The following is a 20,672-nucleotide window of genomic DNA, read 5'->3' as shown; positions in this document are numbered from 1 at the left end:
TTGAATGGAGGACACTTGCCATCACACCAAGGTCCAGCGTCAAACTCTAAGCAATATTGTATCCTTTGATATTTAAAAATCCTAAAATACTATTTAGGACATCTTAAGTTTGAGGTTGTTTCTAAATCAGCCCCTTGACTATGAAAACTTTTAATTTACACTCTGGAGTACTACAATAATGTCAATGTGCCCTTTCTATCAACATCCGTTAGAATCTTGCAATTAACCCACACAAAAAACGACATCATTTTCAGGAAGGTTAATGGTGAAAATGTGACGGACCATAACAGTAGGAGCACATTGACATCATTATAATATTCAAGGGTGCAAATTGCAAGCTTTGAGACACTGACTTAAAAGCTACCACAAACTTAAAGAGTGTGTAAAGTGCATTTTTAGCATTTTGAAAATCATAAGAACCCAAAATATCCCCACAACACAAGACTCACCAAATTAAGCTCCCACGTAAATAATAATAAGAATAACAGTTCAACTTGTTCACAAAGATGAACCCATCAGCTCCCACTAAAAAAAATCGTGTACAAGAAAAACCACACTTTTATTAACAAACAATACCAAACATATGAGGAGTCATCGCATTTGCATGATTTGGTTCAATATTGACATAAATCCTTAAACAGACATACATATAATCCAAATGCACCAAATAATTTAAGAGAGAGACTTACAGAATCGTGAGTCAAGTAGGTGTCACAGTAATCGCAGTAGTAGCGAGGCATGGCTGTGTTGAATTGAAACCCTAGAGAGAGAAGAGCAAACATGGTTTTAAAAACCGGTACAGTGAAAGAACTGAAAAATGAGCTAATTACCAGTTTTATGGTCGAACCAGTGACGTCATAAATAATTTAATTATTATTTATTTAAATTATATAAATAATTAAAAGCAAAACCCAGAAACAGATCAGCCCCAAAACCAAAATTTTAATAAGAGTCAAACTGTTAGTCTTAGATTGAAGCAGCACTCAACATTTCTAAGCACAATAATAAACCACAACTAAATTTTTATCCATAAAATGTAAAACCCAGAACCAAAATATTAAACTTTTTAATCTTAGATTGAAGCAGCACTCAAAATTCCCAAGCACAATACTAAAACACCACCAAAATTAGGGGTGTGCGCTGTTTGGTCAGTTCGGTTTTTTTTCAAATTTGTTACCGAACTGATAGGGATCGGTTTTGTAAAAATTGAAACCGATGCATACCATTAGGGTCAGTTTTCCGACTTATAACGGTGCGGTTTGATTGGCTTGGTTTAATTGGTTTGGTCGGTTTGAAACATTAACAATATTTTTTTTTTATATATAAAAAATCTGTTCAACAGAAACTTTATAAAATAAAATAAAAAATCTGTTCACCCAAACACAACAGTAATGATCCAAAACCTGTGCAAAAATGGGCCGGATCCAGTTACAAAAAAAAGAGCCCAAATAGGGAAGCAAAGCATAGATAGTAAACAATAAGTCTATTCTAATCTGAACAGCATGAAGGAAATACCATTTTGTTTTATTAATGTTATACTTATATATGAGTTAGGCAGGCCCACCCATTTGGCAAAGAGCTCACAACAGCTAATAACAATTAACAAGGCCCATTCATTATGACCGTACACAATTTTGGAGTAATCAATTTAAAGTTTTATATAAAAATCACAACCTTAATCAAACAGAAGAAGCAAACACACATATCCCAACTATAAAGGAACCAACACGAAGACAAACACCTATCAGTATCCAACACGAAGACAAATATGAAATACCTATCCAACCCAAGAGGCTTACCGTTGTTTTCCGTGACTGGTGAGCGACGGCGAGAGCTCAGACGAGGCGTCGCCGTCAGGCGAAGGCGAGAGCTCAGGCAACGGCGAGAGTTGCGTCAGGCGAGACGCGAGACGCGACGAGCGAGAGTTAAAACGATTTTGAGAGCAAAGAATGTATTTATACCCTGAGAATCTGAAATCCTAGCCAAACGACACCGTTGCTTTTGTTTATTTATTATTATTTTTTTAATAACAGGTATACGACGTCGTTTTATTAAAAATAAAATAAAATCAGAACCTGGTATGGACGTTCCTTAGCGGTTTCGGATTTCTCAATCCGCACCGCACCGGCATCGAAGAGAAAATTATAAGGTCCTTATGGTGTATACAATTGCAAGTTTATTATGGTGCGACCATTCACTAAAAAATTTTCATTTGTTAAATATTAGTTAGAAATTTTTTTAAAATAGAAACTAATTACTGACTCAGCAATTTTAAACAAGTGGGAGCATTTTCGTGAACAAGTGACATGATCCACCAGAGGACTGTATAATTTCTCCATCAGAACGAGCTTTTCCCTCAGAATGCCAGCCTCGGCTAAGTCAATCGGTGCTAGTGTCAAGACGGCGTCATCAGGCCGGTTGGTTGGGTCTGCTCCGATAACGTTTTGCTCACCCCTAACCAAAATCCATATATTATCTATAACAGCTAATTGAAGGCGCGTAGGTATAAGACTTAATTTTCCACTCTACAAGACAAGTAGCATAGTGTAAGTATCTTCAGGGGGGGGGGGGGGGGGCACTCACACATTTCACTCCTCACACGCACAAACCCGGGCAGATTGGGCAGAGGAATTACGGCAATACCATTGCCGTAATTCGAGTTTTTCTCTCTCCTCCAATTTTCTCATTCTCTCTCCTACTTTTTCTTGAATTTCGGCAACACTGTTGCCGAAATTCAATCTCTCTCCTCACTCTCCTAAATAACTTCTAACAGTAACTATAACGCAAATTAGTTTAAAAGAAAGCATAATAGAATACGGCATCGTGTCGCTTAACAAAGGTATCCATACCAGACGTGCGCACATCTTATCATTCCCTTTGGTCGTCTCCTTTTTCCATTTCCTCAGGACACGTACGAGAAAGCACCTAGAAAATAGCTAAAATGGACAACCAACCTGGTTCCCAGAAATCTTCGATTATTCCAGGTTCTAATTCCCTCTCAATTTAACTCCAAAAAAAAAAACCCATTTTTTTGAAAAAACAAGCAAAGATAATCAGTGTGATATTGGCAGAAAAGATTCCAAGTTATAGTGAGCAAATGAGCATGGATTTCATACTTGGTATATATTATATAATATAGTTTGCATTGGGATACACAATTTCAAATTTTTATTTTGTTTTTTTTATCAAATTGCATGAGCTATTTATTATATGGATGATGCAGCAATCAAAGAGAGATCTTGGGTTATGTTTTTGAAGGGGTATTACATTATTTAATTTGGGCAAAAGATCAAATTATTACGTTGAGGGAGAAAGTTTCATTCACATGAAAAGAAAAGCTGAAAAGCATAAGCTTTTTAGTGAAAATTGGAAGCTGTTGGGAAGGTTAGGTACATTATCTTTGTGCTGCATGGAATACTGTTGATCTAATTGCAAAAGGTTTATACGCTTCTCTTTTTCTTTCCATTATGTTAATATAAGAGTAGTAAATGCTTTAGGTTCTATGTTTTGAGAAATTATTAGGTTTGTTGTAACCCTCTTAATCCTTTTAGCCAATAAAATACTATTATTGTAGGGGTCTTTTTTGTGTTGTGCGTTGGGCTGGGCTGCCTCCTGCAGTAATGTACCCAAATGTTTCTGAGTAAGGGAGTTGAAACCGGTCCAACTGTAACTCAACTTAGGCCGGCTTGTATACAAACTATACCTCATCTACCAGGAGTGCGTTTATGGCAGGCAAAGCTGTTTCAAATAAGTTACAACAGGCAGATATAATAACAACAGAAAAACAAGATATAGTGACCTTTCCTTGATGAAAAATAACCAAGTAATCTCTATTTTTATGACAATCACAATAATAGCAATGGCAGTGATAACAATGGCTTTTACAGAAGAAATAAAGGATTAAGTAATAATATGAGTTAATTGAAAATAAAAGTCAAGTCAAGTTTAGGTTCGCAAAAGCAAAGACCAAAGAGGAAGAACGCCTCCTCTTAATGAAACTAATCTCCCAAGAAAAGATCCTGCCGTGGGGATTAATGACTTTGAGGGAACCGGACCTAAATGATTAGTGCCCAAAGGAATCTCTATTGTTTACTTGCCTCCAAGAGAGTGGGATTTCGAGGGGGAGAGAAGAGAACCGGCCTACTAGTGCATGCCCATTATACTATCTTTCTTTTGCTTTCTGTTTTCTCTCTTATCTTTTTTTCTTTCCTTTCTTTTTCTTTTGTTTTCTTTTCCCTTCGTAATACCTTTGTTTTTCGATCCCTTATACAAGGCACGGCAAGGGTCCTGTTATAGGGTCTGCCGTGACCAGATTTTACTACTTTACCCCTTAACTGCCTTTGTCTAGTCTGGGCATACATGCCGACCACCCAGGAACTCGTCTATGTATCACTTATCCACGCCAGACAAAGGCAGGTTTGCATCGTTTTGTTAGTCCGCCGTGGCACCCTCTCCTGTCATGGTGTAAATGCTTTTTCTCTCTCTCCCATGGCATGCACCCAACGGTTCCCCCCTCAACCTTGCCTCTTTTGGGCAGTCTGTCATCCCAGCAGAACGTACCTCCCAAAAGGGCTTGGGCAAGAACCGCAGAATAGGTCTTTTCCCCTCTCCCCACCACCAAACCACACCCCCCTTACCTCTTACCTCTGACCTATGGCTCCACCACGTCTCATATTGGCTGGGTACAGGCTGGTAGTGCCTGGGCCTTGCACGTGCTTCCCTGTCATGTATGTTCAAAATCTGCCTGCTGCTCATGTGCTTGCAGTGATCTGGAGCTTTGTTTGCATAATCTGCTGCACTTCTTTGTTCTTTTACGTGGGCCATTTCATAATTCACTGTTCCCTTTTGGAGCTGTGCTTCATTTAATACTGGATTTTACATTTCTCTTGGCCCATTTCTTGATTGACATCATGTCTAGTAGTCATACTATTCTGTCATTCCTGCTGTAATGACTTGGTCCTGCTGGTCCTCTTTTAGACCTGCCGTTTTACTCTCTTCCCCAAATGGCTTTGCATGACTATGGGCTTTCTTACTTAGGGGCTCCTGTGTCCCCTTGGGCATCCTCGGCCCATTTACTTGTTTTGGGCTTCCTCAGCCCATTTACTTGCTTGGGGCTTCCTCGACCCAATTCCTAATTTTGTATTCCCATGGGTTTTTACTTACTTCATTGGGCTTCCCCGACCCAATTACTTCATACTCATCATTGGGGTTTGTGGGCCTGCCAACAATCCCCTACTCTCCTTACTTACATTACTTTGAGCCTGCTGCAGCTCATTTTTACTTTTTCACATTATACACTGCCCATGGGTTTGTTATTCTCTCTTTTCAGGCCTTCGAGCCTACTTACTTCCTCAAGGCCCATTTATTTATTTTATGAACCTGTGACCCATTATTCCTACCGCTTGGACTTAATGGTTTTATTTTATGCTTGCCACTTCTATTTGCTACCTGTGTTGTTGAGTTGGGCCTCCTTTTTGTTTTACAAAAATGACCCTCAAAAATCATTTATGCTAATGTAATATAATCAAGTTGTTTTTTATTTTTAATTCTTATGCTGATTAGGAATCTGATTTACATATTTGCATAAGTGATATTATTTCGTTAGTTGAGAAAATCAATTCAATAGTCCTTCTAGTATACCTAATAATTGCACCTATGTTCTTTCTCCCATTGTCATAAAGAGAATGTTTTAGCTGTCTTAAAAATCACAATGTCATTTTAAATGGGTTAAAATTAAAACTTATATTGGATGGAATTCTTCTATTCTAAATACTTCAACCAAAAAAACCTTTAAAAACAAAAAAGAGGTTGATAAAAAAACCAAGAAAAGTATGCAATGTTATATTAATGCATTTAATAAATTTTAGTGTACAACGGGAACAAGTTGAGCTGTGTGCATTGATTTCCTAGCATTAATTTTTATCTTTGATACTTGCAATAATAAAGCTGAGGTTAAAGTCCCAAACAGCTATGCATGTTTCTGACAAATTACGATCCCTTCTTATAGGAATAAATGTCGGTCACCTGGTCCACTTCCTCTAGTAAAATGTTTAAAATGTAGCCCTACTTCACTGACATATCCATATGTTAACTCAGTAACTCACTCTAGCAAAAGAATTGTAAAGTTTACTCTACCATTAGCTAACTCTTACTCAACCTAAAAGGCCAAGAGGCCCAAGACCTAGTCTGGATTCCGCAGTAAACCCCAAATAGAAACTGATGGGAACTTAGATCCAACAAAGCACAAAAAAAACAAACATCACATGGTGAACCCTCTCAATGACCCTCCATAAATATGGCAATAGAGATGTTTTTCCAATCCTGCAATCCAATGCCAATATAATATCTGAACATTTCTTGATATGTCAATTTTATAATCAGTTTTTGGCAATTTCAATAAACTTAGCATTCATTGGCCTATAAAAATATTAGTTTATTTTAAACGTCTTGTAATTTAATTGGCACTTCTTCATACACAAAGTGTTTGGGGGTCTAAGGAAAAAGTGTTCGAATTGCGAAGTTAGCAACATGTTTTAACTATCTCAAAAAAATACTAGCTTATTTGTTGCCAGAAAAAAATAATAATAATAATAATAAAAAGAAGAAGACTTTAAGCTAGCTGTTTTTCAACTAAGGCAATGACTTTAATCTCAACTTCAAACAAATAAGCTAGCAAAATCCTGATATATATTTGTTTCTCATAGACATCTAGCCAGGTTCTCATTTCCAACTATACAATTTTATAAATAGGTTAACTCTCCATAGAGAATTTCAGAATTTTACCCTTCAAGAAAAAATAGTAGACATAGGATGCAACTTTTAATTTAATAACCGAATCAAAGAGTACTACTAGTAGCATGTTAGCTGACACTAAGCATCCTTTGCCACCATATAAACTTATTTCTATTAAGGATGTCAGTGTGAAAGATTACCCACAAACACTGTGATTGTATGGGCCTCTGCAATCATGTGGGTGGGTGTGTATCCAGTCTAGGTGCCGGTTCTACTCATTCAAACTGTGACATAATCATACCAACTACTACCAATTCACAAGGTAGAGAGAAATGGTGTAGAAGAATATCACCCTTGCCATTTTATATATATTGGGATTTTGGTACTATCATTTCCTATGGGGTAAGCAGGACAGGAATGTTGAATCTATTTTTTAGGTATAGTAGTGGGAAGTATTTTTTTGGTTAGTATGCTTGATTTTATTCACTTGAAGTAGAAAAACAGAGAATTTCACATCATCTCCATTTCTCCCAAGTTTATCAATGACACAAGTATCACTTTGTGACCAAAGGAGGGGAGCCATATTGTTACTGCTAGTTGCATATTATACTACTAGTCTACTACCGATCCCTTCATTTTAAGTAGATTGCTTGAATCAATATTCTATTTCTCCAATAATTTGCTAAAGTTGCTTTTAACCAAAAATTCCCATGCATACATACATACATATATATATATATATTGAAAATTTGAAACAATAAATTGATTAGATCGGTGCATATATGAACAAAGAACACAATAATGAAAGAATTAGGGATATACCACAATATTTGCTATATAATATTGTCAACTACCACAATATTTGCTATATAATAATGCAGTAGCATGTCAACTACTGCATTATTATATAGCAAATGAAGAGAATTATGAAAGAGTCTAAAGTTACAGTAACTTTGGAGCTTCGAAATGATTGAAGTAAGCTAAAAATATACAAGTTCAATTTCAAACGTAATGCTAATTAATGGGCAAACGGATTAATAAGGATCAGAAATTAATCAAACTGAATTGTGGAATAATGAGATTGGAGAATCCTAGACTGTAAGGGCATAAATACCAAGAGTTCAGATTATCTAAATGAGACATGCTATGATTGCCTAAAAGGAAAGCAAAAGAAGAAATACACAGAAAACTAAGATATCTAGCATGGTAGGTTTTGGCACAAACTTCAAGAATCAATTTCATATATAAATCAAAAGGAGATATAGAAGTTTATAGGAGAATGGTATTTGAGTAGTGATCGATATGAACAATCAAAGATAACACAATATGAAGTACAATTATGAAAATGAGAAATATAGATAACTATCAATGATATGCAATCAACAGCAGGGAAAACTTGCAACTATTTTGAGTTTTAATATCTGGTGTCCATTAATCAATCACATAAATGATTCTAACAAGGCTGACAACAGATAGAATAACTTGGAATTCACAACATTTTCAATATTTACCTGATGATTAATTACAAGGAGTGACGAATAATCAACCCGCAATGAAAAGGGAAGATATAGTAATGCTATGAGTGACTCAGTATTGATATTGCAGTGGAATTTTTTTTAATCAAAAGGTTTTGACCACAAAAGGAATCCCACAAAATACTACCAATTTTTTCCTTGGACATTGTACAACATTCCAAAGTTTTATACCTCAAATATTGTACAGACAAGTGTCACTACCAGAAAACAGAATCAAGTAAAGTCTACAAATATTTGTTCTTGAATACTAGATATATATATATATATATATAAAATAGATTTCCTATCTTGATAAGTAAATTTTTTATAAAAGAATAGAGAAGGAAATCGGGTACATGGGTGGATATACAATAGAATTTAAAATCATAAATAATTTTAGGGTTAGAACTTGGGTAAAACCTTGGGGGATACATCATGTAATTGAAGGATTATTTTAGCTTTCTTGGAACTATTTTCTCTTTTAATTTACTTAGGACCACAAAGTTGCAAAACTGGAAGTAGAAATCAAATGAACAGCTCAAACAAAGGTAAGAATTTTGAGCTCAATAATACTATGACATTTCAGATTCAAATCCAATGTTCCAAAATCCTTCAGGGGTCAAAGGAGGAGCATACCTATATCGATGCCTAGAAACACCATCATGATGTTCACAGCGTAACTTCCGCTGATTACCATTGGGGTCCCTGCCCCCATCATTGGGTAGAACCACATCATAGAACTTCTTACACTGCTTGCATTCAATTCCTTTCAAGTTTTCCCTATCAGCTTTCTTTCTTACTGGTTCAACATACTTGAAATCTTTCTTGCCAGCCACTGGAACTGGCATCTGCTGCTTTTGTACTCTGCGATCAGCATTCATATCCTGTGTTTCATCATCTGAACTGTCAAAATTCATGTCTTTCTGAATAGGGACTGGAGGATCATTTTCTTGTTCTTTCAAGGTCTTGTTCAAGTTTCCTCTGATGTTCTCAAGAGGAGTATCAAGAAAATCATCGTGAGGATCAGGCCCACCTTGGCACTGACGGGACCTTGTTTCTCTCCAAGAAGATGCAGGCCGCTTTGTACCAGCTACCGGGGCTGATTTTACATTGGAGGGACATTTTGATGTAATGGGGACACCTGAAGGAGGAGAGTCAGAACTTGAAGTTTGAATTAATTTGGTGCTTTCCTCATCCTCTGAGCTTCCACTGAAACAGATGTCATTCTTCATTTTATTTTTGTCACTGGAAGTCACAGGAGTGTCTGCAATTTTCTTTCCAAGATCTAAAATACCAGGCAAAAGATAATTCTTTAGAAAGAATAACAGAAGCTGCAATATGTAAAAGATATCTAGCCCATTGTGATTCTAAGTTGAACCAACCACAATATGAAATTCAAAAAGCAGTGAATTCAAACAAGTTTGGACCTCATGTGAAGTGACAACCTAGTAAATAACCCACTTTTAAACTAAAGACTGACTACCAGCAGATCATCATGAAACTTTTTTTGATTCATACATATGCAGCTAATGGTTTAGAATTACATAAAGAGAAAATGCATAATAAAAGCAGTAGGCTTACCAGGTGAAGTCAATATATTCTGATTATGCCATAGAGAATCACTTTGGGGGAGCATATTATCGATAGTAAGACCGCACTTTGACCTGAGGTAGTCGTATTGAGATTTCAGCTTTTTGTAAAGATCAACAACATGCCTTGTTTTCTTCTTCTCAGCTTGTAACTCAGAGGCTTTTGTGTCAATCTGTTGAAGTAATTTTTCATATGAATCGTTTCCTTCTGCCACCTCACTGCTCCTCCCTCCATGATTTACCTGTAACTCATTAATTTTCCCTTCTAAAACAATTATTTTGTCCACAAGCAGCTTCTTCTCTTTCTCACACTCCTCCAACTGCAGTTTGTTCTTTGATATTTCAGTATTAGTTGAATCAATCTGTTGAAGTAATTCGTTTTGTAAATTTCTTCCCTCATCAACCTCACGAGTCATTTTCTGAAGCTCCTTCTGGAATCTACCAGCATTGTCTTCCAAATGTTCCAATTTGCCCATAAGTAATTTCTTCTCTTTTTTATTCTCTCTCAATAGCTGTTGATCATCTGAAATTTCAGAGGTAAGCCTTTCAATCTTTTCAACCAAATTTTTTGTCAACTCCTTTCCCTCTACTACTTTTTCTTGCTTTATTCTAAGCTCATCTTGGAGCTCGTCAACTTTTTTCTCAAGGCCATTCACTTTGGCAAGAAGCTCATTTGTCTTTTCTTCATACTCTTTAAGTTGTTTTCCCATGTTTAAATTATCAGAGGTTTTTTCTTGAACCAATTGGATTAATCTATTATGCAATTCCATTCCCTCATCAACTTCCTTAGACTTATTCTTCAGCTTCAATCCTAGTTGATCAATCTCAAGTTTTTGACATTTAATATTGGCAAGTAACTTGTTTGTCTTCTCTTCCTGCTCCTTTGATGGTTTTTCCATCTCTAGCTTGAGAGACTGGTTCTCTTCTAGGGCTTGTTTCTTTTCAAGTTGAAGTCTTTCCATTTGGATTAAGAGATCATTTTCCTTCTCTTTCCACACATCTTCTGCAGCTTTCCTGGCCTCAAAATAAACTTTCTGCAGGCTTTTAGACTTTGATTGGAAATTAGGGTAGAGCTGGCTGCAGAATATATATTCTATCTGAGAAATCCTGTCTTTTGCTTCTTGAATAGTAGCAACTAGAATGGTACTAAGGCCAGAGACGTACTTTTCATCACCACTGTCAACAGGATATCCTAGTTTAGGAGAGTTTGGGAGGTGCCCCGCCATCTCTGGAAAACACAGAACAGTACCCAAGCAAGATTTACCCTATCATCAGTATTGGACTTCAACAAAACAATAAGCAATAGGTAGTTTCAAATATAACAAGTTATTAATATGCCAGGAATTACTGCAAACAACTGAAAAAAAAAATCAAAATGTTTGCATTGTCCACGACACTTCAGAATTCTACCTAGCTATGAAGCATACACAAGAAAAAAATAAAATAAAATAAAAATATTGTTATATAATTAATTCTTATCAGATACTTGTGAACCCATTTGAAAGTTTATACCCATGCCCTCAATTAGAAATGGACTTTAATCATATAGTTCAATAGACATATATAAGCTAAAGCCAGACCCAAACTACCAAATCAATTTCATTAGCTCAATTTTCATCCTTGATCAGTTAGGTCAATGATTCTCTTCTATCCTATTGGGACAAACCAACTCCAAATTACCATAATACACCATTTACTATATCCCCGCGAAGCAAAAACTTGCATTGATTCTTAGATCTTAGAATGACAAGTAAAATGCTAATAAACATATAAGATCACCTCAGTAGATCCTTCCTTTTACATTATTATTTTTACCAATACTTCAAAAATCTACCTAGCTATAAACTATACAACAACAAAGCTTTAGTCCAAAAACATTTAGATTCGGTTTTGAATGCACAACCAGACTAATTGGGATCGGCCACATGTATTCACCTAGCTACGAAGCAAACTATGGAAAAGAATCAAATACTTGTGAACCCATTTAAGTGTGCGTCTTTGTGCCCTCAATTAGAAATTGATTTTCAATCAAATAGTTGAATAGACATATAAACCAAAGCTACTCTTCATATACCAACACTATCAGTCCAAGTTAAACCCTCCACATAGACCAAGTTAAACCCACTTCCCAACAAGTAAACTACACGAACCGATCTCAGCCAAAGCTCAAAATATATTTCACATAAGCAATTAACAAAGCCCACCAAAAACAAACAAAAAAAAAAATGTAAAACCACATTGACAACTTATAGGGTGTGTTTGTATAAGCTGTTGCAAAATCGGTGTGCGAAATGGAATTTTGGGTTTTTAAAAACGCACTTTTAAGCTCTCAAATGGCCTAACCAAACAGACCCATATAACTACTTTTTTGAAAATAATTTTCTTGTTAATTTTTCTCAAATTTCTGATGTACTGAACCAAACAAGATAACTAAAACAAGCTGAGAGACTAAAAACAAAGGCATTGTAGAATAAACGTAGCAAGATCACACAAACTTTCATTCATCATTGTGATAAAATGATGTTATGGCAAAGTAATTTTGAAAAATCAATACGAATCAGAATTGAACCGAAAAGAATAACATCAACCAGTACAATTCAAACCAAAGTAAATAAATATTAGGTTTTCTTGGTTCTCATTTTCCGTCTCATTTTACCGAGAACCAAACAGAAAGTAAAAAAAAAAAAAAAAAAAGGAAAATGAATGAGAGAAATACCTCATTGAAAGTAAAACTTTCAATTTTCCAAGCTCTCTCTCTCTTGCTTGTCTCATTTGTCTTTTCTTCATACTCTTTAAGTTGTTTTCCCATGTTTAAATTATCAGAGGTTTTTTCTTGAACCAATTGGATTAATCTATTATGCAATTCCATTCCCTCATCAACTTCCTTAGACTTATTCTTCAGCTTCAATCCTAGTTGATCAATCTCAAGTTTTTGACATTTAATATTGGCAAGTAACTTGTTTGTCTTCTCTTCCTGCTCCTTTGATGGTTTTTCCATCTCTAGCTTGAGAGACTGGTTCTCTTCTAGGGCTTGTTTCTTTTCAAGTTGAAGTCTTTCCATTTGGATTAAGAGATCATTTTCCTTCTCTTTCCACACATCTTCTGCAGCTTTCCTGGCCTCAAAATAAACTTTCTGCAGGCTTTTAGACTTTGATTGGAAATTAGGGTAGAGCTGGCTGCAGAATATATATTCTATCTGAGAAATCCTGTCTTTTGCTTCTTGAATAGTAGCAACTAGAATGGTACTAAGGCCAGAGACGTACTTTTCATCACCACTGTCAACAGGATATCCTAGTTTAGGAGAGTTTGGGAGGTGCCCCGCCATCTCTGGAAAACACAGAACAGTACCCAAGCAAGATTTACCCTATCATCAGTATTGGACTTCAACAAAACAATAAGCAATAGGTAGTTTCAAATATAACAAGTTATTAATATGCCAGGAATTACTGCAAACAACTGAAAAAAAAAATCAAAATGTTTGCATTGTCCACGACACTTCAGAATTCTACCTAGCTATGAAGCATACACAAGAAAAAAATAAAATAAAATAAAAATATTGTTATATAATTAATTCTTATCAGATACTTGTGAACCCATTTGAAAGTTTATACCCATGCCCTCAATTAGAAATGGACTTTAATCATATAGTTCAATAGACATATAAGCTAAAGCCAGACCCAAACTACCAAATCAATTTCATTAGCTCAATTTTCATCCTCGATCAGTTAGGTCGATGATTCTCTTCTATCCTATTGGGACAAACCAACTCCAAATTACCATAATACACCATTTACTATATCCCCGCGAAGCAAAAACTTGCATTGATTCTTAGATCTTAGAATGACAAGTAAAATGCTAATAAACATATAAGATCATCTCAGTACATCCTGCCTTTTACATTATTATTTTTACCAATGCTTCAAAAATCTACCTAGCTATAAACTATACAACAACAACAACAACAACAACAACAACAACCACAACAAAGCTTTAGTCCAAAAACTTCAGATTCAGTTCAAATGCACAACCAGACTAATTGGGATCGGCCACATGTATTCACCTAGCTATGACGCATAACATAGAAAAGAATCAAATACTTGTGAAACCATTTAAGTGTGCGTCTTTGTGCCCTCAATTAGAAATTGACTTTCAATCAAATAGTTGAATAGACATATAAACCAAAGCTACTCTTCATATACCAACACTATCAGTCCAAGTTAACCCCTCCACATAGACCAAGTTAAAACCACTTCCCAACAAGTAAACTACACGAACTGAGCTCAGCCAAAGCTCAAAATATATTTCACATAAGCAATTAACAAAGCCCACCAAAAAAAAAAAAAAATGTAAAACCACATTGACAACTTATAGGGTGCATTTGTATAAGCTGTTGCAAAAACGGTGTGTGAAATGGAATTTTGGGTTTTAAAAACGCACTTTTAAGCTCTCAAATCGCCTAACCAAACAGACCCATATAACTATTTTTTTTAACATAATTTTCTTGTTAATTTTTCTCAAATTTCTGGTGTACTGAACCAAACAAGATAACTAAAACAAGCTGAGAGACTAAAAACAAAGGCCTTGTAGAATAAACGTAACAAGATCACACAAACTTTCATTCATCATTGTGATAAAATGATGTTATGGCAAAGTAAATTTGAAAAATCAATACGAATCAGAATTGAACCGAAAAGAATAACATCAACCAGTACAATTCAAACCAAAGTAAATAAATATTAGGTTTTCTTGGTTCTCATTTTCCGTCTCATTTTACCGAGAACCAAACAGAAAGTTAAAAAAAAAAAAAAAAAGTGAGAGAAATACCTCATTGAAAGTAAAACTTTCAATTTTCCAAGCTCTCTCTCTCTCTCTCTCTCTCTTGCTTGGTTGGTGGCTAGGGTTTTGGGGGTGTGTTTGGATGCGGGGATTAAGAGTGAGACGTGTTTTCTGAGAAAACTGATCGGGAAGTGTTTTTGGGAATGGCGGGATATTGTTTTGTATGAAAAAAAGCTTGCCGCGGAAGATTTGTGACAAAAAGAGGGATTTGATTCACTGCGGTAACAGTGTACGCTTGTGGGTTGGTGTGTGGCCCACTTTATCTTATTCTAGGCCCAAAAGATATGGGACATAGATATTTGGGCCATTATGAGCCCGTTTTGAGATTGACGAGAGGTTATGGATTTGAACTATGGTTCTTCTAAAAATGTTAAGATAAAATATATTAGGACTCTTTGTAATTTCGGTTGGAATAGAGGTTTTGTATTTGATGTATTTGATAAAATAAACCATTTTGATAATCAAATTCATTAAAAGAAAAAATATGGGAAAAATTTCAAGATTTTTACGTTCATTATTTTAATTTAAAGTTGAAAAAGTGCACTAAAAAATTTAGAGCGTATTTGATTCTAAACTAGTTTTGAATACAAAATTTGAGTACAAAATATACCATTCTCCGGTTTGGCACTTGTTCTTTATTTTAGGAAAAAGAACTTTATTCACTTAAACTCTTCTTTGGTGGGTCCTACCCGTTTTCAACAATATAACGAAAATGTTATTGTATTCATTTTCATTGACTCTAAAAACACCCCAAACATGTATTTATTTTTAGCATTCAAGTCTAACTTTTTAGGATATTTTTGAAGAAACACGGCAATCTACTTTTTAGGATATTAAAAACGAAAATTGAATACAAATTTGCAAACCAAACCTTTTTCTTTTCTTTTTTTTGGTGGTGGGTCTCATAAAAACTGAAAATTAATGCATAAAACACCTCTTTTTTTCTCAAACCAAATAGCCTTTTTAAGAGAAACTTTAAAGTGTTTTTCAATTGTAAAGGCAAGATGAAACTTTTTTAGGTTATGTAGATGGAGAGAAGCAAGATGGAAAGACAGCCAAAATGTACCAATTTTTAATGCATTACGACAATCTACCACTTCCTTTTTTTTTTTTTTACTCTCCCTCTATCCAAAATGGAAAAGGCTAAAGTTACAAACTCTTTTTTTTTTTTTTTTTTTTTATTTTACAAATGAGAACTAGTAAAAATTGCTACATTTATAGTTTGTAAAGATGTAGCAAAAAAGTTTGTGTCGGTAGCATTATTCATCCAAAATTAAGGTTAGTAAAATTGACAAAACATGGTAAATTTTGATAAAAAAGTGTTAAATACCATTAAAGCTCACTACCGCTCTATGTTTACTGGAACTGCAATCCTTGATGACCCCCCCCCCTCCCCAAAAAAAAAATGAAATACAATTTGATTTTGAAATTTGAAATTTGATTTTTGTTATTTATAGAAAATCACAATTTCATCCTGAAAATTTAACAAGTACCGATTTCATGGTTGTCACTCTACATTCAACCATAACACAAAGCTCAAACTTTCATTCTAAAAATAGTACACTGCCTATCAAAATTCACATCATTTGATAATGATTTTCTAAGTAGCAAGCACCATGGTTGGGGTCCTGGAAAATACTTAAAAGTTCAGATTTACAATTAATTACTATGCCATAATAGTGGCGTCTCTAGGAATTTTTCTCAATGTGTTCATTAAGAAGCATAAATTACACAATTTAATTTGTTTGTTTTTTATAATGTATTGATTAATTAAATTATTAATTATTGTTGTTTAGTTGCTTCATTATTTTTCTTTACTGACTACTAGCAGTCTAGCACACACCCTATTATGCATTAGCACACACCCCATGTGCATTATCCACGGCTCAACCCACAGCTTAGTGCCTAACATAATTTAATTTTTTTTCTTTTATAATGTATTAGTCCTTTACTGCCTTTGCATGCCTTTACTGCCTCTACCTGTCCACTTCCCCAATTCAAATATCCCACCCCACAGCCCCCATCCACCCCCACTCAATAGACAAGAGTCAAAAGAGCCAAAGCCAATCAACATTCCACAAAACATTAAACATATAAAACATTCACAACACACAAAATTCACAATACACAAAACGAGAAACTCACAAACTAATAAAGTCAAAATGTCAAATAAAGTTATAAAGTAAAGGCAATTAGACATAGAGAAATAGAGAGAGAATCTCATTTCAATTCAAAGAGAAAGAGAGAGAGCTCCGCTCTTCGAGAAACTCACAAACTAATAAAGTCAAAATGTCAAATAAAGTTATAAAGTAAAGGCAATTAGACATAGAGAAATAGAGAGAGAATCTCATTTCAATTCAAAGAGAAAGAGAGAGAGCTCCGCTCTTGCTCTCAAAGCACAGTAAAGCCAAAGATGTAAGATGAGATAGAGAAGAAGAGAGAAAAGTAAAGAACTGAAATACCTTGAGGCCTGAGGGGCTGCGCCGCGGCAGCACGTTGAGGCGAGGACTCGAGGTCACGAGGCCAAGCCAAGCAATCCCTAAGCCGATCTCCGATCTCGCCATCACTGTTACTCAAGTTTGAGGCCCAATGTGCTCTGTTGCTCGAGTTTGAAGCTTAATGTGCTCTATTGCTCGAGCTTGAGGAGGAGGCACTGTTGTGCCAATGTGCTTGGAGCTTAGTTGTTGGTGAGGTTTTTTTCTTTTAGGTTAGGATTTCTGATTTCAGTTTTGCTTTACCATTTGATGATTTTGATCAATCGGCAGATGCGTTTTGGGTTTTGGTTGGGTTTTTTTTTTTTTAGAATCTGTTTGGGTTGGCCTGATTGAGTAGTTAGTTAATAAAATTTTAATTATTTTGATTTAAAAATCTATTTGGGGTTAGTTTTGTTTAGGATTGATGTTGGACCTTTTTTTCCGGGGTAGGCAGTGGACTTGCTATGTTACAATTTTATTTTTTCAGATTTTAGTTCCAAAAAAAAAAAATTGGGCTTTTTCTTTTTGCTTGAAAATAGAACAAATAATAGAGCAAAATTTAATTTTATTAGCATAAAAAAAACTGAGGGTGTTCCCATTTTTTTTTTAAAATGGTAGACAAATAAAAAATTTTAAATTATTATATATAATTTTTTTTTTCATGTCCCGCCCCTGTGCTATAACATTATAGGTCACAAAATCAAGTCAATGTGTCTAATAATGAAATTCATCCAAGCTAACAGGTTTATGCCTCACTCCTTTCTCCATGATTTACTTGCAACTCATTACTTTTCCCTTCTAAACTAACTATAGTTGTTTCTCAAAAAAAAAAAAAAAAAAAACTAACTATAGTTTCCACATGAAGCACCTCTCATACTCCTCCAACTTCTCTTTGTATTTTGACATTTAGGTGTTAGCCAAAACCTGTTTAAGTAATTGGCTTTGTAATTTGCTTCCCTCCTCAACCTCATGACTCTTCTTCTGAAGCTCCTGTTGGATTCTACCGACTTTATTTTCCAAGCATTCCAATTTGGACATAAGTAATTCCTTGTCTTTTATATTCTCTCTCAATAGATGTAGATTATTTGAAGTTTCTGAGAGAAGCCAATCAATTTTTTGACTAAATTTTGTGCAAACACCTTTCCATCTGCTACTTTTTGTTTCTTTCCTCTAAGCTCATCTTCGAGCTCGTCTACTTTTTCCACAAGGCATTGACGGGACCATGTATCTCTCGAACAGGGTGCAGCTCGCTTTGTGCCAGAAAATGTAGCAAATTTTACATTGGAGGGAGAATTTGATGTAGTGAGGAAACTAGAAGTAGGAGTCAGATCTTGGGGCTTGAATTAAGTTGGCATCTTTCACATCCTCCAAGCTTCCTTTAAAACAGATGTTATTCACTTCAACTGTGTCACAAGGAGCCTCAGAAGTGTCTGAAACTTTGTTTCCATGATCTACAATACCAGGCAATAGATAACAATAGTTTAGAAACAATGAAAGCGACACATCTATTATGATATACCATGATAAACTACCCAGTTGTCCATAAACTTAAGCTGTTACAAAAGAATTAATTTAATCATTTGAATGCATAGCCAATTGTGGGTCTGAGCTGAACTAACCGCAATCACAAATTAGCAAAATTCACCAATTCAAACAAATCCGGAACTTATGTGTAGTGACAACCCAGTACATAATCCACTTCTAAATCAAACCGGAAGTACCAGAAGATTATAAGAAACTTCACCAAACTTAATGCAGCTACTTATGATTTACAATTATAGAGATAAAAGATAAAATTTAAAAGAAAAACAATAAAGAATAAAAGCAATAGAGTCTCACCAGGTTAAGTTATTGAATCCCTTCCTTCTGCCACCTCACCACTTTTACCTCCATGATTTACCATCAATTCATTATTTTTCAATTTTAAACCAATTATTTTGTACATCAGCAGGTTATTCTTTTCCTCATACTCCTTCAAATGCTGTTTGTTCTTTGACATTTCAATGTCATTCCAAACAATCTGTTGCTGCAATTGGGCTCATAATTGTCTTCCTTCCTCAACCTCATGAGTCTTTTTCTGAAGCTCCTCTTGGAGTCTACCAGCTTTATCTTTAAAATGTTCCAATTAGACCATAAGTACATTCTTCTCCTTTTTATTATCTCTCAATAGCTGATAATCAACTGAAAATTTAGAGTTAAGCCATGCATTATCTTTGGCTAATGTTTGCACCAACTTCTTCCCCTCTACTACTTTTTCGTCCTTTCTTCTAAGCTCATCTTGGAGCTCATTAACTTTTCTCTCAAGGCCATTCACTTTGGCAAGAAGCTCTTTTGTCTCTTCTTCATACTCTAGAAGTTGTTTTCCCTTATTTACAATAGCAGAGTTGCTTTTAGGAACCAATTGCACAAACCTATTCTGCAATTCCATTCGCTCATCAATCTCAAGTAGTTGACATTTAATTTTGGCAAGTACCCCATTCAAGCTTGAGAGACTGGTTCTCTTCAAGGGTTTGTTGCATTTCGCATTGAAGTCTTTCTATTGGGAGTATAAGGTCATTTTCCTTTTCTTTACACGCATCTTCCCTGGCTTTCTTGCCCCCAGGAGAAAAGTTCTGCAGGTTTTCGGATTTCAATTGGTAAGTAGGGAAGATCTGGCTACAGAATATATGTTCCATTTGAGAAATCCTATCTTTTGCTTCCTCACATGTAGCAACCAGTGTAGTTCCAAGGCCCAAGACGCACTTTTCAACGTTTTCATCCTCTCTATAAGCAGGATACCCTTGTTTAGGAGAGTTTTGAAGGTGTCCTTCCATCTCTAGCTTTAAAAAAAAAAAGTACAGCAGCCTAGTTAGATAAGATATCATCAACATAGGACTTTGGTGTTCGGACTTCAACAAAAATTAAATTGGTAATTTTGAATTTAATCAGTTATTACTATGTCAGCTATTACCACAAACAACTTATTCTTTCATTTCTTCCTTTATTTTTTGAGGGGGTGGGGGGTTGTAATTTACACACACACCAGTAAGCTTGGATTCTTTGGAGGCCATGACCTCACCATCTTCATATTCTTGTAGTAAGAGGATTGAGCCAAAGTTCATTCACAAATTCTTCAAGAGAGTTTCACCATAAGACTATCAGACTGCCAATATTGCCATAAAACAAAAACAAAAGCTTTCCATTGTTCTCAGTGCTTCAAAAATCAAAATTCCACCTAGCTATGAACTATACATGGGGAATAGGCTTGTAATAGCTACTCTTCATACTTCATACCAACAGTAGTCCAAGCTAACCTTACATAGACAAAGTTAAACTCAATTCCAACATGGAAACTACATTACCTGAGCTGGACCAAAGCTCAAAATATAATTCAAATAAGCAACTAACAAAGTCAACAAACATATATTAAACCACATGAAAAAACTTATATAATTACTTATATATACAAATGTCTGGTACTAAACCAAACAATATAGGAGGGTTCATAATCAAATTTTGCTTTATCTTTTCTAAAAATATTATTTTTT

At 35.1% G+C, this 20,672-nt stretch overlaps 1 protein-coding gene across 1 annotated transcript; it reads right to left on the bottom strand.

Moving 5' to 3' along the window:
* Positions 1-8,655: 8,655 nt before the first annotated feature.
* LOC111999745 (protein gamma response 1) lies at positions 8,656-12,601 on the bottom strand. The gene is made up of 3 exons (XM_024031868.2): positions 12,552-12,601; positions 9,828-11,063; positions 8,656-9,531 (listed from the first exon to the last, which is right to left on the bottom strand). Exons 2-3 carry the CDS (start codon positions 11,059-11,061, stop codon positions 8,819-8,821), a joined length of 1,947 nt encoding a protein of 648 aa, XP_023887636.2. The 5' UTR covers positions 11,062-11,063; positions 12,552-12,601; the 3' UTR covers positions 8,656-8,818.
* Positions 12,602-20,672: the final 8,071 nt, after the last annotated feature.

Source organism: Quercus suber, unplaced genomic scaffold (genome assembly GCF_002906115.3).
Source record: "Quercus suber isolate HL8 unplaced genomic scaffold, Cork oak 2.0 scaffold_154, whole genome shotgun sequence".
NCBI lineage: Eukaryota > Viridiplantae > Streptophyta > Magnoliopsida > Fagales > Fagaceae > Quercus > Quercus suber.
Note: the sequence above shows the minus strand (reverse complement) of the source record. Positions and strands in the feature narration are given on the sequence as shown.

What these genes read in the sequence shown, in the direction of transcription:
- LOC111999745 (XM_024031868.2), bottom strand. Translation starts at nt 11,061, where the DNA reads ATGGCGGGGCACCTCCCAAACTCTCCTAAACTAGGATATCCTGTTGAC. An exon ending in GAATATATTGACTTCACCTG is followed by an intron (nt 9,532 to 9,827) that starts GTAAGCCTACTG and finishes CTGGTATTTTAG; the next exon opens with ATCTTGGAAAGAAAATTGCA.